Genomic DNA, 26,239 nt, shown 5'->3' on the forward strand with positions numbered 1-26,239 from the left:
GTTCAGATAAACTGTGTTATGAAAAGAAAGGTTTCATTTACAACTTAGAAAACTCCACGGAAAAATACACTGCTCAGGATCTGACACAGACCAAGTAAAAAGATTTTGCTGTCTGAAAATACTGGTAAAATACCTTGGTGTCTTAAAATAGTCCAATTATATAATTAAATGACTAATTTTGATAAAATGTTCCTTAAGATGACACTTTGCAAAAAAGTTAAAGTAACTTAAACACCTTTTGGTAATATGTAGATATATTTTATTTGTCAAGAGTAAGAGTCAGTTTTATTTAGAATGTTCAAGTACAAAAAGTAAAAATTTATATACCTATGACTGTTATAAAAAAGTTAGAAACCATTAAAGTGTTTTGAGAATACTACTAAGGCACTGAATGCAAATATTGCTGGAAATATGAATTATCTGAATTTTCGTTTCTTTAATATTCAGATGTTCATAGTTATTTTCTTATAAAATATTTTTAATAAAACAACTCAACCTTATTATTTTTCCCCTGGAAAAGAGAGTTTTAGACAACAAGTACATCCTAAATAGTGTGATACACCCAGGTTAAAGAGTATTTTATCACTAGAAAAAAGGTGTTTCTATACCTGGATGTTTTTTATCAACTACAAAGAGGAGACAAACTGAAGCATGAAAGGTTATCATGCTACATATAATTTGACACAAAACCTTAGTTAGAATACCAATTGGGTAATTTTATCAAAAATTAAAAAGTTCTATATAACTGTTAAGATGTTAGAGTTTAAGCGCTCTAATAAATTCTAAAACATATTCCCCCAATTCTTCCTTTAGTATGTATAAAAAAAGGTTCACTGTGGAATATAAATGCAATCATATAGCTATAATATGAATAGATTCTGTATTTCCAATAGCATTTAGACTTTGCTCTTTGGTACAAAGTGCTACAAAGTGACAATAATATGGCAGCAGGAGTAAAGATCTAGGTTCATCACAAAAACAGCAACTTAAAAATTCCTAACAATAGTGAATATATAAGTAACATCATCCACTCCAATTTATGTATTGACCTTATACTTGAAAGTATTTTTCCATAAATATCAGTAACTGTGGCCATTCGCCAGATACAGAATAAGTGATAAAACAAAAACAGTAAGAAAAAGCAAAGCATACTTCTAACTTTTTAATAACTTTTGCTTGTGATGACTTTCTGTGCTCTGGAACTTCTGTTTTACAAATAATTGGAGCTGGAAAGAGAAAAAAACCTTTTGATTGGTACAATAAAAAAACATACAGGAAGGAAAAATTACTAGAGTCATTAGTTTTATAAAACTTTCACAGAAAGAGCAAATACATATTTAATATATTATAGGATATAGAAGGGTACTTCAAAAAGTTTGTGGAAAATGGAATTAGAAGATAATGTGAATCTTTCCATTAACTTTTTGAAGACCCCTCATTCAGCTATGAGACTTTGAAAAAGAAAAAGACAAAACAAACAAAAAACACCAAACCATACTTTTTTGAGGATAAATTCTTAGTTGTCAAAAAACTGAGAGCCTGGCCCTGATTTTGCAAATAACAGCATGGTTGTCGAGTGGAGGAGGGTGACAATTTTTATAAGGTAAATGTAAATTGTCTTTCATGTACGGAAAAAAATTGGGGGAATCTAACTTTAGCAACGCTGGATTAAGATGAAAGGATAAGAAGGAAAAAGGTCCCTTAGCTTTATAATTCAAAGCATGTTGAACACAGTAATCAATTATCTTTATAGTTTATCTTTTGAAGCTCCATGCTTGAGTGAAATACAGCTATCTATATAGCATTTTCTCAGCAGAAAACTGCATGCCTACTATGCACAGGCTCTAGGCCCTGGGATGGTACATGAGTGAGCAAAATAAAGACCTGGGCCCTGTTAGAGCTTACATTAAAAGACTGTACCTGAGAATTCCTTCTTTTCCCCAAAAAACTATAAAATCTACAGGCTAATTAAATCCACCAAAATCTTGTGGATTTACTTCTCCATATTTAAAAATGAAAAGCCAAGAAGGGCCAAGGTTATATTTCCTAACTATTCTGAAGATGAGTTACAATATTCTGAAAATGCTGGGTCTGAAATAGAAGCAGTGAGAAAATTAAACCAGAAGTGTTGCTCTGTGAGGAACACAGGAGGGACTGATGTTGTTAAAGCAGGGGGAGTTGGAGTAAACTGAGGCAAAGGCACATAAAGGAGCATTCTGCACAGAGTACGTCATGATGAATTTCAACAACAGTCAAATAGGTAAACTGACAAGGACATTTTAAGTGGGAGAAATAAAATGAGGGACACAAAGTACACAAGGAAATTATCATAAAGGAAAAAAAACCAAAACTTATTTTCTAAAACTTTGGTAACTTTCACACATACCCCAAACCTACAAGCCTTGAGATTGTCATCCAAATGCTACTCATGGCCACTCCCTTGAACTGTGGCCCTCTCTACCTTCCTCTGCATCTTTACGTCCACCATTGATTTCACAAATTCTGACATCAAAGCACAGGAGTTCGACTCGATAGCCTTGATCCCTTATTAAAATAAAAATTCTCATAAAATCAATATCAGTAGAATTGGTTAATAAAGTGAGCCTAAGTATATAAGTTTTTTTTATAAAATACTATTTCATGTCCCCAATAAAGTGCATAGCTTCCATTTAGACAAGAAATTCAAAATAACTCATGGTAGGTCAGCAGTCATTAGCTGTGTTCTAGAGCCATGACTGGGCTATGAAATAAGAGCAGCCAGTGTTCCTTCCCCAGCTAACTGACCCCTTTTATACTGCAATGTATTTTTATTTGTTCACTCATGCATTCATTCTGGCATATATTCACTGAGCGCCTAATATGTGCCAGGTGCTGTTTAATGTGCTGGGAACACAGCTGTGAACAAGAGAGACAAGGTCTCTGCTCTCAAGGAACTGACATTTTAGTGGCAGGAGGCAGAGGCAGACAAGGAGTAAGTAAACAGGGTGAGAAGTGCTAGGAAGATCAAACAGGGTAGTGAGACAGAAAGGGAGGGGTAAGGCTACCAGAGGCAACAATGTTGGAGACTCTTACTTCTTACGGTCCTTGTCCTTCTTCAGGTGGGTACCCGATGCCATAAAGGATGGGTTATGGAATATCTCGGAGGTAGCTTTCTTTTTAGAGAAAGTGATTATTTCTTCTTCCAAACATTTTCTCTTTTCGTCAATTTTCATTCTCTCTTCTTGGTGAACTTTTTTAAGATGCTCAAATTTGGCCTGCAGCTGGAAACAAAAATGCAATTCCCACTACTGACACAGTGTGGCAGCACATGCCCAGGAATCCTCTCGGCTCAGAAACGCAAAGGCAAACCAACCTACACAATAATCTATAAAATCTTCTAAAGTCTCAAAAGTTCATGCTTCAAGTAAACACTTACAAAGAAAATTGCAAAAAGTGCTTGAACCAAATGTAATAAAAACTATAGGCTCAAGAACAAAACTCAGTTTTTAAAACATTTAACCTTTCCTAGAGTTTTCATTTTCTTGCTTTACGTTTTCTCCATAAAGCCTCTTAAATAAAGTTTCTCAAATCCATGCTCAATAAAAATAAGGGACACAAAGTACAGAAGGAAATTATCAAAGAGAAACAAAACAAAACAAAACAAAACAAAACCCTATTTTCTAAATAAAGATGATGTGTAGTTAAAGTTATTGAAAATTGTACTGGTAAACCATACTAGAAAGCAAGTGTCAATTGTTTTAGGTCAAGAACCTTAAAACTGTATCATATTTTTCCACAGTCATTCGATTTCCTGAAGTCTATATTAAATAAAGAAATCCTAATTTCAGAGAACTTTACATATAAAAATAATCACTGTAGAATTTACACTATAATGGGGAAAAAACCAACAAACAGACTAAGTATCCAATAGATATAAAATAAAAAAAATACATTTATGCTAATAACACTCAATGCAGCTGTTGGAGACCAAACTATGTCACCTCAAAATATGCAGGATTGTTGAGCTGAGGGAGTTAAGAAACAGATGCAGGAAGTCTCTTTGCCCTCCATTTGCCTAAAAGGAGGACACAGACGTACAATGACAAAATGTATTCTGCTTCTCTCCCCGCACCAGGGAGAATACAGGTTAACAACTGAAGACAACTTTAGACTTTCTTGGGTCTGGAAGTAGTACCAGAGGAATCTGCATTTACTAACAGCCTTCATCTGCCAGTTACTTGCTTTCTCCCAAGTTGCCACTCCTACAGACCCAAAGTCCTCTTTCTTTGTCTTGTCACTTCTCTGAAAATGTACCATTCTTTGTTGAAGATGTTATATAAGCTGGAATTCCAAAGCCACCTGTTGAGAACTACTCAGTCCTGGGTATCTCTCATGTATATTTGAAATACACATGTTAAATAAACTTCTGTTTATTCTTCTTTTTTTAATCCATTCAAACTAAGACCCTATGAGGGTTATTCTTCTACACAACCATTAAAGTGAGTTTTGCAAAAGTTTATAACATTACAACATAAGATTTCCCTTGTTAATTGAGAAAAGCAGACATGTGAAAGGAATACATTTAAAGAACACGACTCAGTAAATTTTAACCTTCTTTGGGCTTGAAAATCACCTTGTTACACCATATGAAGGGAACAATGTCACCCTGAATGTCAACTTAGAGGTAGTCCTGTGTTTGACTTTATTTTGTTCCACAATTTAAGGAATGTCCTGTACGGATCATAGAAGACAAATTTTCTAAAAGCTATTAGAGACATAAAACTCTGAGAAACTGATAAAAAGGAAGCTTTAAAAAAACTGGGCTATCAGGGGAAAAGAAAATCTATTTAACATTTTTACCATGATGTCTGGCACAGCGTAAGCACTCAATAAATATTAGTTACTGTTATTAACAAAAACCATGAAGTCCAGCTCTCCCCAACTGCTGCCCTGGGTGTGATGGCCCCGTGTGCTATGCTCCATCAAGGCCATGAATGAAGCCCTTGGCACCATGTTGTGTGCTGATTTATCAGCAATGTGCCCTTGAGAATTGCTCAGGAGCTATGTCTTTTCGTCTTTATAACCCCAGCACCTAGCACAGCAGCCAATGCTGCTCATAAAAGAATGTTAAAAAATGTGGAAGAACTAGTAACGAAATAAAATGTATGTGAAGTTCCGCTAAAAGTTCTGAGTCAAGGTACAAGGAAGAATGCAGGTGGATCTGGTTTCGTTGTGATTTAACTCAAAAAAGAAAAAAGAAAAAAAAAAATCTAGGGACCTGAAGGGGCTCCATATGAATTAGCTGTTGTTGCCTGCCAACAACACAAGCACAATGTCTACAATGTGGGTTTAAAAATAACTTTTTTTTTTGGTCTTTTGGTCTGGTTAGATAAACCTGAGATTAATTACTTTCAGCTCTGGGTAGCAACCTAGCATTCACAGGAAAAGTAGGACCTGGTATCTAGAAAAAAACGGCATATAATAATTGGGGAAATATTTTACTAAAAATTGGGGCTGCAGATAGAAACTAGAGAGAGGTAAACTCCAGCCTACTAAAAATGATATGTTGCGAATATGGAATACGTTGTCCTGTGAGCCAGTGAGCCCCAGATAGAAATACTCAAAGGAAGAGAAGGTTAAAATAGGTGATGACGTTAAGGCCCTTCTAACCTAAGATTCTTTTATTCAAGAGGATGACTTTTCAGAAGCATCAGCTCCTTAGTATTTGCTTATTTAAATGGTTCCTGGCTTTAAAAAAAGATGTGCGAGTATGTGTGTGTTTAAAGGATGGGCCTTCCCTAGATGTCATTCAAATCAGTGGCATAAATAAAGAGAGGCACAGCTCTCTAACCGCGTGTGCATCCCTACAATCTGGGAGAGGAACAGGGTGGAAGGAAAGCTTGAAAAGGGAGCACATGGGGCAGACTTACATTACCTGAACACATATCTGATTCCTTCAGTGGAGGGTGTATACTTTACATGCATACTAAAATACCTTAAGAGGTTACAGAGTACTTCATACATCATTATGAGGTTGACTAAAGTTCCAGGAAAACTACAGATAGGAAAACGTTTTTAAAAAGGGGGGGAGAGGTGTGGATATGACTGTTACTCGCATTATGCGGAGTGTGCAGCTTCTGATAGCAACAATCTATTCCATATACAGCAAACACTTACTCATGGTTACACTACTCATTACAACAGGCATTTAATTCAAAGATATTTTCAAATACCCAAAAAATTTTAAAAGGGGTCTTTTGTGCTATTGATAATTAGTCACCAATTCTTTTAAGATTAAAGTCGTCCCCCCTCATCCACAGAGGACACATTCCAAGACCTCCAGTGAATGCCTGAAACCGTGCCTAGTACTGAGCCCTACATATACTGTACTATGTTTTTCCTGTACATATCTACCTATGATAAAGTTTAATTTATAAATTAGGCACATTAAGAGATGAACAACAATAACTAATAAAATAAACCTAGTTATAACAGTATGCTATAATAAAAATTATGCAAATATGTGCACTGTCTCTCTCTCTCAAAATATCTTTACTACATGTAATATTTTCAGACTGTGGTTGACCCCAGGTAATGGGGGACTACTGTACAATGCTGTATCTTTTGTAAACACTACTTCCAAGTACTTTATACATTCTAGAACTCAATAATCCTTTTAGCAGTATCTATTTCTAGAAATTAGAAATGAATGGTAGAGAAAAATCTCTTGTTGGATCAGAAGACAATTTCAAGCTCTGTGCCTCACAGCAGCCCCTTTGGGCCTTGCCTGCCTAGAAGTCAAGCCCAGTCTAATGTTCACCTAGAAGCTACCTGAGCCAAGGCTCAGCTGCCCCTCTGTGAAAGCCCCTCCTCCTTGCCTTGGAGTGCAAGGCTCCTGTTCTCCTCATGGTCATGGTGTAATGTAGTATCTTTTTTTTTATTGAAAATTATATAGAATACTTTTTGAAAATAGGAGGGGCATAAATATTAAATAAAAAAATCATACCAAGAAATAGACTTACATATAAAACTGAGAAGGAGTAATAACTTATGGTGATTATATACTTTGAGGGAAAAATCTAAACTATCTATTTTTTCTTATGGTGGGGGAGGGAATATGGAAAATCTATGTGTCATACACAACATGCCTCATTAGTTCACCTAGAATGTCAGTAATGGTACAGAGAGGATAATATGTCAACAATATTTGGAGATACCATCTGTGCATCTCCCTACTCTAGTTAGCTAATGTTCACATACTATTATCAGCATTTTAAGCTAACTATATATGAAAATCCAGATTTTTACAAAAGATAAACTAAGGGGCATTCTTTTCACAATATTGGCAAGGATATTTTAAATAACAACGTCTGTTAATACTAAATTAAATAAGTTTTGGGTGATATATTTTTATAAGTGACTGCCAGTATTTTATTTATACAAATAGCTTTAAAATGTTAGTAGCCAAGCACTGAATGACCAGTTTGCTTAGAAAAGAATGGGCTTCCACTTACGTGTTGTTCTAGTATACTTATTAATAAGCCTCATTTCTCTCTGAAACCATCCTAATTAAGATGATACGCTCTCCTTCAGTCCTTCAATTAATTTGGTGTCATGGAGTGATGATTGCTAACTGGATGTCCTCCTTCACCAGCCCTTCCGTTTCAGCTCACTATGAGAATATTCCAGAAGTTCAACAGTGAACACAAATTTACTTTCCAGCTGTGTCACAGTTAGAATTTTCTAGTGCCTATAAAAATCTTTAAATATATAAAGATTTCAAAATACGAAGGAATTTTGCTAATCTTAAATATTACGACTGAAGAAACTAAGCTTTTAAGCACAGACTTCAAGGAAAGTATAAAAGTATCCAGAAAGCCTCAGTTCAAACATGAAGAAAAGCTACTTCACAGCTTCTAGTCACCCATTTCATGGCAAACAACCACCCTAGCAACTCTCAAAAAAGGATTATGGCTCAGGATTAAGATATTTTAAACACTTCTTAGTAACCTAGACCATTACAAATCTTTGGTAAACCACTTCTAATGGATGAATATTTGCTCTAAAGGCCAAAATTTTAATTTGATTTCAGACTATGATTTTTTTAAAAGTCTGTATTTAAAGACTATGTGTTAAAATAGATACTTTTTAAAGGACAAGCGGCCTCTAAAAGCATCTTGACTAAATTCTTAAGATAAATCCTCTGAATTAACAGGACGCCTATAAAAGGTAAATGTAGATCACATCACAACCAGGGCACCTGCCTCTCTCTCAGCTTCCTTCAGTATTGCTTCCTTCTCCTTGACTCGCTGCACAAACATCTGCTTCATTTCTGCTTCCTTCCTCTGACGTTCCCCATGGAATTCATGTCTTTTGGCTTCGTAAGTCTCCTGAAGACTAAAAAGTCATTTGTTTTATTCTCATGTTAAAAAGATGATGTAACAAATTTCAAAACTACATCTCATGTTAAGCCTCATATATATAACATGTACCGATATCTTTTTACATACAGCCAACCTAAAACATGAAATTTCCTATCACATGAGAGAAAAGCTACCAGTGTTATAGCTAATGTAAAGTACAAGAATTCCCCAGTGACTAGCATCATGCTGAACAGATGGCAAACAGTAATTATTTGCTGAATGAATGAGAATTTTACAATTCCGATATCCTAGGTTCCATCCCTGGAAATTCTGACCCTGCATTTCTTTGTCATGTACAGGGGACTGATGATGAATCCACCAGCTGCCTGGATCCTGCTCTTCAGAGAGGACTTAAGAGCAGCCTTGCTTGCTCTCCCACAGGACCTCCTCAGTGCACACAGTGACCTCTGGACTAACCCTGAGACCTGGAAGAAACAAGTAGTGAAGCCTCCTCTGGGAAACACTAGGGAAGCCAACTTGAGATGATTCCTATTTGGTGAAGATAATATAATATGAGGAAATCATCAGTTTATCAGAATTACTGGCCCACAACCAGACACAAAGCATGCCTAAATTTGGTGAGGTAGGGTTAACTATATACAACTCTTAATTTATTATGCTACCAGAAGCAAAAACACTAATTAAATCCATAGACTGAAAAGACCTAAGAATGTAACTTCATCTGTGCTAGTGTATTCCACAAGGTCACATGCAATAGCAGCACTGATGTGATGCTCCCTCCTCCTCCCTCTCCTGTTTATTCTGGTGTAAAGTGCTCAGAGCCAGAGAAATGAATGAAATGCAAACAAATATAAAAAAATCCTTACAAGTATTTTCCCTAAGTGCCTCATATTTTCCTCTATGCAACAACTGTTCTGGAATGCTACATTAAATCAGATTTAATTTGGTACATTAAGAATTAAAGTTGCACGTGTACATGTCTTAACCGAAAAGAAAAAAAAAAAAAGGTCAGGGACATAGCACCATATAAAATTACCATGAAAGTTAATAACATTTAATGCTCTAATCACAGAGCAAGGTCTTCAGGTTCTAAAATTCTTATACTACCTATGTTGTAATACTGTAAGAAATGATCTAATCTCTGACTCCCCACAAGTACTTTCTTGCTTTATGTTTTGCAAAGTTTCAGTCATTCCAAAACTTTCATCAGGATAAAAACCCAACAGTTAATGTTTTACTTTATTATTTATTTATTTACTTATCTTTTGTTTTCCAAAGATACTTGTATTTAAAAAAGTTTTTTTAAATTTTATTGGTTATGAATATTCATGCGGTATAAACCTGACCATCACCACTCGTGCCTAAGATGTGATGGCCAGATCAATACTGGCAGCATGCCCATTACCACAAATTGCAATTATACCCCATTTCCCCCACCCAATTAATCCTTGAGCTCCCTCACCCTCGCCGACTTTCTATCCCTAGATATGCTCTCTTCCTCTGCAAGTCCGACATACCACTATGGTTTTTCCTTCCTCTTCTCTTAGTTCTCACTTACTAGTGAGGACATGTGGTATTTTTCCCTCCATGCTTTGCTCATTTTACTCATCAGAAGTTTCTACAACTCATCCATGTGGCTGTGAATGGCAGAATTTCATTCATTTTTATGGCAGAGTAGTAGTATTCCATGGTGTATATATACCACATTTTCCTTATCCAGTCATCTGTTGGAGGATATTTAGGTTGGTTCCATATCTTGGCTACTATAAACACAGGTGTTATGAACACAGGAGTGCAGGTATCCCTTCATCATGATGATTTCCATTCCTTTGGCTTTATACCCAGAAGTGGGATTGCTTGATCATATGGTAGATCTATCTGTAGCTGTTTGAGAAACCTCCATGTTTTCCATAGTGGTTGTACTAATTGACAGTCCCACCAACAGTGCAGTAGTGTTCCCTTCTCTCCACACCCTCACCAGCATTTGTTATTCTCTGTCTTTTTGATTATAGCCAGTCTAACTGGGGTAAGGTGACATTTCAGTATGGTTTTAATTTGCATTTCCCTGATGATTAGTGATGTTGAGAATTTTTTAATGTACCAGTTGGCCATTTGTATGGCTTCCTTTGAAAAATGTCTGTTCACCTCCTTTGCCCATTTTTTAGTTAGGCTATTTGTTTTGTTTTTTCACAGCAACTGACTCCTTTGCAGCTTTTTTTTTTTTCCTTCCACATTTTATTTTATTTTGTCAATATAAAAAGTGGTTGATTAATTGTGGCCAATTACTGAAACCTCCCTCCCTCCTCCCTCTCCCCCCGTCTCCCAACAATGTCCTTTCTGTATGCTTGTCGTATCAACTTCAAAGAACTGTAATTGTTATGTCTTCTTCTCTCCCCCCAACCCCCGTTTTTTTGTGTATTTATTTTTAGCTCCCAAAAATAAGTGAGAACATGTGATATTTCTCTTTCTCTGCCTGACTTGTTTCACTTAATATGACTTTCTCTAGGTCCATCCATGTTGTTGCAAATGGCAGTATTTCATTCGTTTTTATAACATAGTAGTATTCCATTGTGTAGATATACCACATTTTCCATATCCACTCATCTGATGATGGATATTTGGGCTGGTTCCAACTCTTAGCTATTGTAAAGAGTGCTGTAATGAACACTGGAGAACAGGTATACCTTCGACTTGATGATTTCCATTCCTCTGGGTATATTCCCAGCAGTGGGATAGCTAGGTCATATGGTAGATCTATCTGCAATTGTTTGAGGAACCTCCATACCATTCTCCGTAGAGGCTGCACCTTTTTGCAGTCCCACCAACAATGTATGAGAGTTCCTTTTTCTCCGCAACCTCGCCAGCATTTATCGTTCAGAGTCTTTTGGATTTTAGCCATCCTAACTGGGGTGAGATGGTATCTCAGCGTAGTTTTGATTTGCATTTCCCGGATGCTGAGTGATGTTGAGCACTTTTTCATATGTCTGTTGGCCATTTGTATATCTTCCTTAGAGAAATGCCTACTTAGCTCTTTTGCCCACTTTTTAATTGGGTTGCTTGTTTTTTTCTTGTAAAGTTGTTTGAGTTCCTTGTATATTCTGGATATTAATCCTTTGTCAGATGTATATTTTGCAAATATTTTCTCCCACTCTGTTGGTTGTCTTTTAACTCTGTTTATTGTTTCTTTTGCTGTGCAGAAGCTCTTTAGTTTGATATAATCCCATTTGTTTATTTTTCCTTTGGTTGCCTGTGCTTTTGGGGTCGTATTCATGAAGTCTGTGTCCAGTCCTATTTCCTGAAGTGTTTCTCCTATGTTTTCTTTAATAAGTTTAATTGTTTCAGAGTGTATATTTAATTCTTTAATCCATTTTGAGTTGACTTTAGTATATGGTGAAAGGTATGGGTCTAGTTTCATTCTCCTGCATATTGATATCCAGTTGTCCCAGCACCATTTGCTAAAGAGGCAGTCTCTTCCCCAGTGTATAGGCTTGGTGCCTTTGTCAAAGATCAGATGGCAGTAGGTGTGTGGGTTGATTTCTGGATTCTCTATTCTATTCCATTGGTCAGTGTGTCTGTTTTTATGCCAGTACCATGCTGTTTTGGTTATTATAGCCTTGTAGTATAGTTTAAAGTGAAGTAGTGTTATGCCTCTGGCTTTATTTTTTTTGCTCAGCGTTGCTTTGGCTATGCGTGGTCTTTTGTTATTCCATATAAATGTCTGGATAATTTTTTCCATTTCTGAGAAAAATGTCATTGGAACTTTGATGGGGATTGCACTGAATTTGTATATCACTTTGGGTAGTATGGACATTTTCACTATGTTCATTCTTCCAATACAAGAGCATGAGATATCTTTCCATCTTCTTGTATCCTCTCTAATTTCTCTCAGCAGTGGTTTGTAGTTCTCATTATAGATTTTTCACATCCTTGGTTAACTCAATTCCTAAGTATTTTATTTTTTCGGTGGCTATTGTAAATGGGCAAGCTTTCTTGATTTCTCTTTCTGCATGTTCACTGTTGGAGAATAGAAATGCTACTGATTTTTGTGCGTTGATTTTGTATCCTGTTACTTTACTGAAATCATTTACCAACTCCAAGAGTTTTTTTGTAGAGGCTTAAGTCTGTTTGATGTATAGGATCATGACATCTGTAAACAGGGACAGTTTGACTTCATCTTTTCCAATCTGGATGCCCTTTATTTCCTTCTCTTCTCTGATTGCTCTGGCTAGTACTTCCAACACTATGTTGAATAGGAGTGGTGTGAGTGGGCATCCTTGTCTAGTTCCTGTTCTTAAAGGAAAAACTTTCAGCTTTTCCCCATCCAAGATGATATTGGCAGTGGGTTTATCATATATGGCTTTAATTATGTTGAGATACCTAACTTATAGAGGGTCTTTGTCAAGAATTAATGTTGAATTTTATCAAATGCTTTTCAGCATCTATAGAGATGACCATATGGTCCTTGTTTTTGATTTTATTAGTATGGTGGATCCCATTTATTGATTTGCATATGTTGAACCAACCTTGCATACTTGGGATGAATCCCACTTGATTGTGGTGAATAATTTTATGTATCTGTTGCAGTATTCTGTTAGCTAGTATTTTATTGAGGATTTTTGCATCTATATTCATCAAGGATATCAGCCTGTAGTTTTCTTTTTTAGTTGTATCTTTACCTGGTTTTGGTATCAGGATGATGTTTGCTTCACAGAATAAGTCTGGGAAGTTTGCCTCTGTTTCAATCTTTTGGAATAGTTTGTAAAGAATTGGTGTTAATTCCTCTTTGAATATTTGGTAAAATTCTCCTGTGAATCCATCTGGTCCTGGGCTTTTCTTTGTTGGGAGCCTTCTGATAACAGGTTCAATCTCCTTTATTGTTATTGGTCTGTTCAGATTTTCTACGTCTTCACGGTTCAGTTTTGGGAGCTTGTGTGTGTCCAGAAATTTATCCATTTCCTCCAGATTTTCAAATTTGTTGGCGTATAGTTGTTTATAGTAGTCTCGAATGATTCCTTGTATTCCAGATGTATCAGTTGTAATATCACCTTTCTCATTTCTAATTTGTGTTATTTGGATCTTCTCTCTTCTTTTTTTAGTTAGCCATGACAATGGTTTGTCAATTTTATTTATCTTTTCAAAAAACCAACTTTTTGATTCATTGGTCTTTTGTATTGTTTTTTGGGTTTCAATTTCATTCAGTTCTGCTCTGATCTTAATGATTTCTTTCCTTCTGCTAACTTTAGGTTTGGATTGTTCTTGTTTTTCTAGTTCTTTAAGGTGAAGTGTTGGGTTGTTCACTTGCCATCTTTCCATTCTTCCGAGGTAAGCATTTAATGCAATAAATTTCCCCCTTAGTACTGCTGTTGCAGTATCCCACAGGATTTGGTATGATGTATCATTATTTTCATCTGTTTCAATTAATTTTTTGATTTCCTGCTTGATTTCTTCTTGGACCCATATGTCATTAAGTAGATTGCTGTTTAATTTCCATGTGTATGTATAGTTTCCAGAATTTCGTTTGTTATTGATTTCTAATTTTAATCCATTGTGGTATGAGAAAATACACGGGATAATTCCAAATTTTCTGGATTTGTTGAGACTTGATTTGTGACCTAATACGTGATCTATTCTGGAGAATGGTCCATGTGCTGATGAGAAGAATGAACTTCTGAGGTTGTTGGATGGAATATTCTGTAGATATCTGCCAAGTCCAATTGGTCTAGTATGTTGTTTAGATCTTGTGTTTCTCTGCTGATTCTTTGCCTAGATGATCTGTCCAATATTGACAGTGGGGTGTTCAGGTCCCCTGCTATTATGGTATTAGTGTCTACTTCCTTCTTTAGGTCTAATAGAGTTTGTTTTATAAATCTGGCTGCTCTGACACTGGGTGCGTATATATTTATGATTGTTATGTCTTCTTGATGAATCAGTCCTTTTATCATTATGTACTGGCCTTCATTGTCTCTTTTTATGGTTTTTAGTTTAAAATCTATTTTGTCAGATATAAGAATAGCTACTCCAGCTCGTTTTTCTTTTCTGTTTGCATGGTAAATCTTTTTCCATCCTTTCACTGTTAGTCTATATCAGTCTTTATGGGTGAGGTGGGTCTCTTGAAGGCAGCATATAGTTGGGTCCTCCTTTTTAATCCAGTTAGCCAGTCTGTGTCTTTTGATTGGGGAATTTAAGCCTTTTACATTAAGAGTTGTTATTGAAAAGTGTTAATTTATTCCTAGCATTTTAAAGATTATTGTTTGGATGTCTTAGGTGTCTTTTGTTACTTTCTTTCTGATTTACTGTTTGTTTTCTGTATTTGTTGGTTCTTTAGGTTGTAGATAGCCTTTTTGTTTGTTTATTTTCTCTTCATGAATGCCATTTTTATTATACTAGTGGGTTTTGATTTTTCTTGGGTTTTTATGGCAGTGGTAATTATTTTTCAGGTACCAAACCCAGTACTCCCATGAGTATTTCCTGTAAGGGCAGTCGTGTGGTAGTGAACTCCTGCAGTTTTTGTTTGTCTGAGAAATATACTATTTGCCCTTCATTTCAGAAGGATAGCTTTGTGGGGTAGAGGATTCTTGGCTGACAATCTGTCTTTTAGTATTTTGAATATATCACCCCATTCCTTTCTGGCTTTTAGGGTTTGTGATGAAAAGTCTGATGTTAGTCTGATTGGGGCTCCTTTATAGGTGATTTGATGCTTCTCTCTTGTAGATTTTAAGATTTTCCCTTTGTCTTTGGGTTTTGCCAATTTGACTATAACACATCTTGGAGAAGACCTTTTTGGGTTGAATATGTTTGGGGATCTTTGAGTTTCCTGAATCTGAAGGTATATGTCTTTTCCTATACCTGTGAAGTTTTCTGCTACTATTTTGTTGAATATGGTTTCAGTGCAATCTGATTTTTCCTCCCCTTCTGGAATATCCATGACTCGGATATCTGAGCGCTTAAGGTTGTTGGATCTCTCTCTCAGATTTCCTTCAATGCCTTTAATTCTTTTTTTTTTTTTTGTCTGCCTGTGTTATTTCAAACATCCCATCTTCAAGGCCTGAAGTTCTCTCTTCTACTTCTGCAAGCCTGCTAATTAAACTCTCTGTTGTGTTTTTTATTTCACTGAATGAATTCTCCAGTTCTGCATGCTCTGCTACATTCTTTTTCAGGGCATTGATTTCCTTGTACATTTCTTCTTTCAGGTACTGTATACATTTCCTCATTTCATCATGTTGTCTAGCTGAGTTTTCTTGTATCTCATTCAGTTTCCTTAGAATTATCACTCGAAATTCCTTGTCAGACATTTCAAGGGCTTCTTGTTCTATAGGATCTAGAGCTTGAGAGTTATTACCCTTTGATGGTGTACTTTCTTGATTTTTCATATTTCTCGTATCTTTCCTTTCATGTTTAGTCATTGTGGCAGGGGGTTTCACAGCCCACAGGTTTGATACTATTGTCCGGCTAGGATGTTGCTGGGATTGCCGATTTGGTATGGCTACCTCAGTGTCTGCTCAGTTGGCCACTACTGCCTTACGTGTGTGGTTGCCTCGGGTTTTGGGCCTCTCCTGGAAGCCACCTCTCTGGTCAGCATGCACGTGGCTGGGCTGCTGGGTCACACGGTGGCACCGCAGGGTGTGTGGTCTCTGCCAAGCTTCCGCCTCCTCTGCCAAGCTTCTGCCTCCCCTGCTGGACTTCTCCCTGCTCACACACATTGGGCCCTAGGCTATTTGTTTTTTACCTGTGTATATTCATGAGTTCCTTGTATATTCTGGATATTAATCCCTTTTCAGATGTATAGTTCGCAAAAATTTTCTCTCACTCTGTAGGTTGTCGTTTCACTCTGTTGATTGTTTCTTTTGCTGTGCAGAAGCTTTTTAGTTTGATATAGTCCCACTGATTTATTTTTTCTTTTGCTGCTTGTGCTTTTGGGCTCATGTTCATAAAGTCTGTGCCCAGACCTAGTTCCTGAAATGTTTCCCCTGTATTTTCCCTTAGTAGTTTTATAGTTTCAGGTCTTATACTTAAGGCTTTAATCCATTTTGATTTGATTTTAGTATATGGCGAGAAGTACACGTCTAGTTTCATTTTTCTGCATATGGACATCCAATTTTCCAAGCACCACTTATTGAAGAGGCAGTCTTTTCCCCAATGTATGTTTTTGTTGTCTTTGTCAAATATTAGATGGCTGTAAGCCTGAGAGGTGATTTCTGGGTTCTCTATTGTGGTATACTGGTCCAAATGTCTTCCAGTACCATGCTATTTTGGTTACTACAGCTTTGTAGTATAATTTGAAGGCAGGTAGAGTTATGCTGCTGGCTTTATTTTTTTCTCAGGCTATTCAGGGTTTTTTCTTATTCCATATGAATGTTAAGCTTGTTTTGTCCATTTCTGTTAAGAATGTCATTGGTATTTTGATGGGGATTGTGTGGACATTTTCACAATGTTAATTCTTCCAATTCAAGAGCATGGAATGTCTTTCCATCTTTTTGTGCCTTCTTTAACTTCCTTCAGTAGTGGTTTGTAGGTCTCATTGTAGCGATCTTTCACCTCCTTGGTTAAATTGATTCCTATGTTTTTTTGTGTGTGACTGTTGTAAATGGGCTTACTTTCTTGATTTCTCTTTTTGTTAGCTCATTATTGGAGGATATAAATGCAACAGATTTGGGGGCATTTCTTTTCTATTCTGCAATGTTACTGAAATTATTAACCAGCTATAAGAGTTTTTTGACAGAGTCTTCAGATTTTTCTATATTATAGTATCATGTCATCTGCAAATAGGAACAGTTTGAATTCATCTTTTCCAATCTGGATGCCCTTTATTTCTTTCTCTTGCCTGATTGCTCTGGCTAGTACCTCCAGTATTATGTTAAATAGAAGTAGTGAGGGTGGGCATCTTTGTCTTGTCCCTGTCCTTAAGGGAAAAGCCTTCAGTCTTTCCCCATTCACAATGATATTGGTGGTGGGCTTGCCATGGATGGTTTTCATTGTGTTGAAATACTTTCCTTCTATACCTAATTTGTTGAGGGTCTTCATCATGAAGGGATGTGGAATTTTGCCAAATGCTTTTTCTGAATTTACTGAGATAATCATATGGTGTTTGTCCTTGATTTTGTTGATGTGATGTATCATTTATTGACTTTCATATGTTGAACCATCCTTGCACCTCTGGAATAAATTCCACTTGATCAGGGTGGGTAATTTTTTTGATGTGTTGCTGTATTCTGATTGCTAATATTTTGTTGAGGATTTTTGTGTCTATGTTCATCAAGGATACTGGCCTATAATTTTCTTTTTTTGTTGTACCTTTTGGTTTTAGTATCAGTTATGCTGGCCTCATAGAATGAGTTTGGGAGAATGGCTTCTTTTTCAATATTTTGAGAATTGGTGTTAATTTCTCTTTAAAGGTCTGCTAGAATTCAGCTGTATGGTCATCCAGACCCTGGCTTTTCTTTGTTGGAAGATTGCTTATCACTGCTTCAATCTCGTTGCTTGTTATTGGTCTGTTCAGGTTTTCTATCTCTTCTTGGTTCAGTCAGGGTAGTTTGTATGAATCAAGAAACTTATCCATTTCGTCCAGGTTTTCATATTTGTTGCCATAAAGTTGTTCATAATAGTCTCTAATGATTCTTTGTATTTCTGTGGTTATCAGTTCTTAACGTCTCCCTTTTCATTTCTGATTTTTGTTATTTGGGTCTTCTCCTTTTTTTTATGAACATACCTAATGGTTCGTCTATTTTATGTTCTTGAAAAACCAACTTTTTGTTTTGTTGATCTTTTGTATCATTTTTGCTGTCTCTATTTCATTTGGTTCTGCTCTAATCTTATTTCTTTCAGTCTACTATCTTTAGGATTGGATTGTTGTTTTTCTAGTTCTTTGAGGTGTAGTGTTAGGTCATTTATTTGAAGTCTTCCCATTCTTTTGATGTAAGTGTTTATTGCAATTAATGTCCTTCTTACTACTGCTTTTGCAGTGTCCCACAGGTTAGTATGATGTACCTTTATTTTCATTAGTTTCAAGAAATTTTTTGATTTCACATTTAATTTCTTCTTCGAGCCATAGGTCATTCAGGAGAGCCTATTGTTTAGTGTCCATGTATTTGTATAGTTTCCAGGGTTTTGCTTGTTATTAATTTCCATTGTGGTCTGAAAAGATACTTGAAATGATTTCAATTTTAAAAAATTTGCTAAGATTAGATTTGTGACCTAATATGTGGTCTACCCTGGAGAATGTTCCATGTCCTGATGAGAAGAAAGTATATTCTATAGTTGTTGGGTGAAATGTTCAGTACATATCTGCCAGGTCCAGTTGGTGTAAGGTGTAGTTTAAATCCTGTGTCTCTTTGTTGATTTGTTGCCTGGAAGATCTGTCCCATACTGAGAGAGGGATGTTCAGGTCACTCACTATTATCATATAATATAGGGCTTATTTCTTTCTTTAGGTCTAAGAGTATTTGCTTTCTATATCTGGGTGCTCCAGTATTGGGTGCATACATATGATTGTTATGTCTTCTAGCTGGATAGATCCCTTTATCATTACATAGTGGCCTTCTTTGTTTCTTTTTTACGGTTTTTGGTTTAAAGTCTATTTTATCTGATATAAAAACAGCTGCTACTGCTCGTTTTTGGTTTCCATTTGCATGGTATATCTTTTTCCATCCCTTCACTTTTAATCTGTGTGTGTCTTTACAAGTGAGGTGAGTCTCTTGAAGGCAGCATATACCTGGGTCTAGCTTTTTAATCCAATCATTCAGTCTGTGTCTCTTGAATGGGGAATTTAATCCATTCACATCTAGGGTTATTGACAGGTATTGTTTAATTCTTGTCATTTAATTGCTTTTTGTTTAGATATTTTAAATATCTTTTGATCATTACTTCTCCTCTGATTTCTCTTCTACAATGTTAGTTAGAAATTTGAGGTGGCATGATTTAACTACTTTCTCTTTCTCCTTCACATTTTTGTTTTAATAGTGGGTTTTGCTCTTTCTTGTGTATCTGTGATAGTGATTATCATTATTCAGATTCCACATGAAGGACTCCTTTACAAATTTCTTGCAGGGCTGGTCATGTGGTCATGAACTCCCAAAATTTTTGTCTGTCTGGAAATGTACTATTTCTCTCTCATTTTTCAAAGAGAGACTTGCTGGGTATAGAATTCTTGGCTGGCAACTTTTTTCTTTTAGTATTTTGAATATATCATTACACTTTCTTCTGTCCTGTAGGGTTTCAGTTGAGAAGTCTGATGTTAGTCTGATGGGGGTTACCTTATAGGTGACTTGACACTTTTCTCTTGCTAATTTTAGCATTCTCCCTTTATCTTTGAGCTTTGCCAGTTTGAGTATAACGTGTCTTGCAGAGGATGTTTTTGGACTGAATCTGTTTGGGGACCTTAGAGGTTCCTGCACCTGAAGGTCTGTTTCTCTCCCTACACCTGGAAAGTTTTCTGTTATTATTTCCTTGAATAGGTTTTCAATACCTTTTCCTTTCTCCTCCCTTTCTGGAATACCCACAATTTGAATGTTAGAGTACTTGAGGTTGTTTGCTGTCTCTCTTTGATTTTCTTCATTACTTTTAATTCTTTTTTCCTTTTTTTTGTCTGCCTTTGTTATTTTGAAAAGACTATCTTCAAGATCTGAAATCTTCTTCTGCTTGCTCCAGCCTGCTACTCAAGCTCTCTGTTGTGTTTTTTTTTAGTTCATTGAACAAATCTTTCATTTCTAGGAATTCTGCTACACTCTTTTCTAAGGTATTAATCTCTTTGTAAATTTCCTCCTTCATATTCTGGACATTTTTTCTTGTTTCATTGTGTTCTCTAATTGAGTCTTTCTTACCTCTTCGACTTTTCTTTGTCTTTTTCGTGACCGGCACTCAGCCAGTGAGCGCACCGGCCATTCCTATATAGGATCCGAACCCGCGGTGGGAGCGTCGCTGCGCTCCCAGCGCCACACTCTTCCGAGTGCGCCACGGGCTCGGCCCTCTTCGACTTTTCTTACGGTCATTGCTCGGAATTCCTTTCCAGACATTTCAAAGGATCCCTGCTCTATGGTGTCTGGTATTTGAGCATTACTGTATTTCTTTGGTGGTGTCATATCTTCTTGTTTGTTTGTAGTTCTAGTATTTTTTTCATTGATGTTTGGTTATCTGGTAGACAGGATCTGCTTCTTCTATTACTCTTGGGTTGGCTATGAGGATAAATACTTCCTCTATTTGCAGGCTGGTGACTCTTCTTATATCAATGTAGTTGAGTGCATGGCAGGTTGCCTGTAGAATGGCCCTGGTTGTTACTGTGGTGGTGAACTGTCCTTGCGGTGATAGTAGGTGTGATGGTGGCTATAGTACACTACCTTGGCTCCTGCTCCGGCACTGAGAAAGGCTTTCCATGGCCATAAACTGAGCCCCCAGAGTCACAAGGGGCTCAGCTCACCTCCACACTTGCTGGGGCTTTGGGGCGTTTCCCTGCAGGGCCGGAGAGTGCACCCTCTATGGTGGGGTGTCACGTGGGGCTCAGCTCACCTCTATGTCTGCTGGGGCTTGTGGGCCTAGTTTATCATTTAATATGTTTTGTGTTTCAAATTTCTTTTGTGATAACAATTAAATCTACTTTCATCTGTTTCAGATAAATACGAATATAAAACTAAACAATGAGATTTTTTTTCTTCCCAGTTATTCATATTAGCATATACTGAAGTAGTGGGCTTTTGCCATACATTCTTTCTTCTGCCTGCCTCCTTCTGCACCAGACAAGGACTTAAAGACCTTTCAGAAGCAAGAAGGTATCAAGTGATTTCAGAAGCACAGTAATTAATCACTATCAAAATGAATCTACTTTATGGTTTTGGGAAATTCCTGAAAAACTCATTTTCTATCATCTTGGATATATAAAAAGGTGCAATGCTCTCTCTTTGATTGGCTCTCCTACCCCCCACCCCCTTACCTGAGTGGCTTGCTCTCTGGGCCCATATCCGTGAACCCCATTTCCTCCAGTTTGCAACGCCTATAAAGCTCATAGTGCCTAGTGTGGGTCTGCTCTCGCAGGTCCTCCATGTTTGTACAAATGAGCATTTCCCGCAGCTTTACAAAGTCACAGTGGTTTTCATTTTCCACTAGGAAGAATAAATAAGAAAAGAGAAACATTGGTTTTTAATTCCTGGAACACAATTAGTATTTGTTGAATGAACAAATAAATGAAAACACATGTGAAATAAACAGCAAAATGATCAGTTTGATTAATAGCTACAATGATTTCATACGAGTAACCAAGGAAGAAACTCTTGCTTTATACACACTGTATTATAGGCAATGTTAATTAATAAGCCAAGAGATTTGCTTTAAATTTAGTAGCCAATGGATAAACAGGAAATAGTAAAGAAGAACATTTATTATGTTAACCTATGCTCTAGTTATTTCACTAATATTTCGTTGGCAGTTTACAAAGCATCCTCAGGACATTTGACATAGTACTTAAAAAGAGTATGTAATATTATTTCACTAAAACTTCAAAGCAATAAATTCTGCAAACTCAAAACCACTATCTGTGCATGCTATCATTATCAAATTCTTTTCATACAAACATTTATGATCCTGCATTAGACCCTATTCAAAATAGGTGAACATACTTACAAGGTCCTTCTTCTATGTTTATAATGAACGAAAGACTACAAATGAATATATGTTACTGTGACTAGTAGTCTTAGCTGCAATGATTATTTTTACAATTTTTATACATTAAAAATGTCAAGTTTTCTCAATATTTTTCACTAATTACAAAATTTGTCAACTTATAAAAAGCAGAACTTGGGAACCAGTACTAGTAGGGGTAACCTATACTGCATTAATTAGCATTGCAAGTAAATGAACCAGACAGTACTACTTACTTACTCACCCATAATGCTAGATAAATAACCTAAATGTCAAGTGGATTTAACTTTTTAAGTTGGCTGGCTGGTTTGTTTTGTAAATAGGTGGCAATACAACTGACCCCTGAACAATGAGGGGTCAACATAGCTGATCCCACCTACGCCTGTGCAGCTAAAAATTCTCGTATAACTTTTGATTCACCAAAAACTTAACTAATATCTTTGGGACTTTATCTTAATCATGTGAGCCTTGGTGAGAGTTGTGACAACACTTGGGGGAGGGTGAAAGTCAGGCAAGCTGATTGGGGGCCTGGGGCAGCTGCACCAGCTGCCGTCCCAACAATGCCTGGGAAAGACCAACCTCCCCAGGCCCTGCTCCTCCCCGTTCCCTGCAAAAAGGGGTAAATGTTCATTCTTGGGGTGAGGGGAGCTGTGGGTCAGCTTGTCTGCCAAGGTCCAAGTGGCCTGAGTTATGTAGGATGGGGATGGTGGGAGGAGGACCTAAAGCTGGTTGCCTGGGCTTCAGTCCCTGTTTCTGCAAGTTTTTGCCACAGGTGCCAGTTTGCTCTTGGAGGGAAAACCTGTGGGGTCTGATGCTCCTGAGTAGGAATGAAAGCAGCCCCTGATGTGTTATTACAACCTGGTCTGACACTCATAGCCAGGCCATGTTATTATTCTCCTGGTGCACATGAACAATCTCACAGGACACCAACCCTACACAAAAGTTACAGTGATACCATGATAAAATGAGATAAAACAAGGCTACTTCCTAATTTGGTCTAAGCACAGACACAAGCAAGGTCACTGCAATATGCAATGAACCCATTCATAAAATACCCCTGGCCTTCTGACAGCTCCCAATCTAGAGCCAAATCCTCTTTCCTTTCCCATCTTCCAAATCACCCAACCAAAACTCAAATCCTGTAATATTTTCTTCCTAACACACTTTTGCTGAGACACCCCCAAAGTTCCTCCATGGAATGTGGTATGTGTTCTTCCTCAGTGCACTGAGTAATAAACCCAACTTGTTTAACTAATACAAATAAAAAAAAAAGGAAATCTGCATTTAAGTGGACTCTTGGTCAGTAGAAATACAAGGGCAACTTCAAAAAGTTCATGGAAAGATTAGTATTATCTTTTAACCCTATATTTCCATGAACTTTTTGAAGCACCCACATATATAAATTCATGATTTAAATTTGTAAGATAGGTTATTGTGCCCAATAGTAAAGTGGTAATTAATGTATCATGTTTAAACACTACTTTTTACATTCAACTTTAGTTCAAAGGCCTGACCAGTGCTCCCACCTTCTGACTATACCAGCACTGCCAGAAGGTAATGTGTATGTGGCATTGTGAGGGCACGGGGAGGCTTTGCCTCGCCTGCACAGACTCTGGCTGAAACAGGGTGCAGCCGGCTTCTCTGACAGCCAGTCATAATCCACAGTAAGTATCACCTCAGAGAATGCACTCAACGCAACTCTGAGGTCATTTACGTAAGGGAACTTACATATTTCTAGGCAATGTTTATCTCATTTACCTTGTACAACACCCCAAGGATACTGGCGAGCCTTGACCATCTTATTTCCAACTTTTACCTCATCCATGCTTCCTACAACAGCAAATGGCAAATGTCCCTGAAAAGGAACCATAATATCAATCACACCTTCTCATACCAATGTGATAAATGATTAGCTAAAAATATCTTATGAAAATAATAGGAAAGAGAATAATTTATTAAATAATAAATCAAATGAACTGCTATGCCTTAGATTTTAAAACTTGGCAATGAATATGTGTTAACTGTTCTATAACAGTCATTTCAGGGTTCTATAAAGAAAATTACTTACCCTAAATGCAAGTCATTATGCTATTGGAGACACCAAAAAGAAAAAAAAAAGTATAGATGCCATGTCCCTCAATATTATCTTTACCCTAAAAAACAAAGATAATGTCGAAGAGATTACACGCATACACACCCACATACAGTGTATATATAATGAAAGTATATGTTTAGTGTGCATATAGATATAAGGTACTAAGACTAAGTAATATATAAAGTCCCAAATTAATGCTAATACAGTAAATGCTACAGACATTGAGAGAAGTGAGAGATCACTGGGAGCAGCAAGATAAAAGCCAAGCTAGAACAAAGTTGGAGGCATCACACTTCCTGACTCCAAAATATACTATAAAGCTGTAGTAACAAAACAGCACAGCACAGGCTTCAAAACAGACAAATTGACCAATGGCACATAATAGAGAGTCCTGAAATAAATGCACTTACAGCCACCTGATTTTCAACAAAGGTGTCAAAAATACACAATAGGGAAAGGACAGCCTCTTCAACAAACGATGCAGGGAGAACTGGATATCCAAATGCAGAAGACTGACACCAGACCCCTATCTCTCACCATACACGAAAAATCAACTCAAAATGAATTAAAGACCTAAATTTAAGACCCAAAACTATGGAACGACTAGAAGAAAACATGGGAAACACTACATGAAATGGAAGTGGGCAGTGCTTTTTTAAGTGAGACTATGAAGGCACAGGCAATTAAAGCAAAAATACACAAATGGGACTACATCAAACTAAAAAGCTTCTGCACAGCAAGGGACATTGTAAACAAAGTGAAGAGACAACCTACAGAATTGGAGAAAGTGTTTGACAACCACACATCAGACAATGGGCTAATATCAAACAACTCAACAGCAAAAAGCACAATTCAAAAATGGGTAAAGGACTGGAATAGATCAGGAAGGATGGGATTTAAATAGATCAAACACGGTGAGAAAAAATAGCTTAAGGAAGGAGAAGATTTTGAACAAAATACAACAGTTTGTTTCCGAGGTAGGAAGTAGACTGGTCTGACTGAAATTGAGTTCTAATACAGGGGGAAATTCTTTTTTTTGTCCTTTTTTTTTTTGTGACCGGTAAGGGGATCGCAACCCTTGGCGTGGTGTCACTCACACCGCGCTCAGCCAGTGAGCGCACCGGCCATCCCTATATAGGATCCGAAAACACGGCGGGAGCGCCGCTGCACTCCCAGCACAGCACTCTCCCGAGTGCGCCATGGGGTCGGCCCATACAGGGGGAAATTCTAATGTAAAAAGTATTAAGTACTAAGTACTATGTTTACTATTTAATAATTAACATTATTTAGTTTCTTAATGAAAAATTATTCCAGGCAAGCACAAAAAATAAAATTAGATGTAAGGACAATTTAACACATATGAATTAAGATCTCTTCATCTGCATTAGTCAGCTTTTTTTGTTAAATCTTAATACAAATGGGGTATGAAAAATCAGGAGGAGAAAGGGAAAAAAATGAAATGAACAGTTATTGAATGTCACAGTTAGGCACTTAACAAAGATTATATCATTTAATCCTCACAACAACCCTTAAGATAGGTGTTATTAACCTAATTTTATATATAAGTAAACAGTCTTAATAACTCCCACAGAACATATGGTTAAGTCTGCCTGACTCCAAAACTCATGATACTTCAAAAAGTAACTAGAGAATACACTGAACGCCCAAAATACGTACAATTAAAAATAAATTTAAAAATATATATATAAAAAGAAGCATAACCAGATACTTAAGAAATGTGTTAGCTTGAAGACAGTAAAATAAAAAACTCAGTCATCTTCAATTATATTAACCTAAAAGTTATGTGAATGTTTAATATGTACATGTGGCACTGTAAAGAGAATGAGAGTAAATACCAGCTTTAAGAGATCTCCTTAGAGAATTTAGGATTCTAAAGCATTCCAGGGAAGGCTGTAAAGTTTTCTCATGTTTTTAAAGACAGGACAGGAAAGCATCTTAAGACAATTAAATATGGTTCCACAAATATGTATTCCATATGCTAATTACTCTGATATGATCATTGCATTCTGTATTAAAGTACCAAAATATCACATTGTACTCCATAAATATATATAAATATCATGGATCAATTAAGAAAAATTAAAAAGAAAAAAAATTTTAGAGACAGAAATAGATTAGAGGTTTCCAGAAACTGGGG

At 36.7% G+C, this 26,239-nt stretch overlaps 1 protein-coding gene across 1 annotated transcript in view; it reads right to left on the bottom strand.

Annotated features, from left to right (window-relative positions):
* Positions 1 to 360: 360 nt before the first annotated feature.
* Positions 361 to 26,239, bottom strand: part of SEPTIN10 (septin 10) — a 68,834-nt gene continuing 42,955 nt past the window's right edge. Inside the window, exons 7-11 of the mRNA XM_063084490.1 lie at positions 23,745 to 23,841; positions 21,283 to 21,451; positions 8,244 to 8,376; positions 3,073 to 3,260; positions 361 to 1,226 (exon numbers count right to left, since the gene is read on the bottom strand). Of these exons, the coding sequence (XP_062940560.1) occupies positions 1,211 to 1,226; positions 3,073 to 3,260; positions 8,244 to 8,376; positions 21,283 to 21,451; positions 23,745 to 23,841 (603 nt within the window). The 3' untranslated portion in view covers positions 361 to 1,210. The remainder of the gene's footprint in view (positions 1,227 to 3,072; positions 3,261 to 8,243; positions 8,377 to 21,282; positions 21,452 to 23,744; positions 23,842 to 26,239) is intronic.

This window comes from Cynocephalus volans, chromosome 2 (assembly GCF_027409185.1).
Source record: "Cynocephalus volans isolate mCynVol1 chromosome 2, mCynVol1.pri, whole genome shotgun sequence".
NCBI lineage: Eukaryota > Metazoa > Chordata > Mammalia > Dermoptera > Cynocephalidae > Cynocephalus > Cynocephalus volans.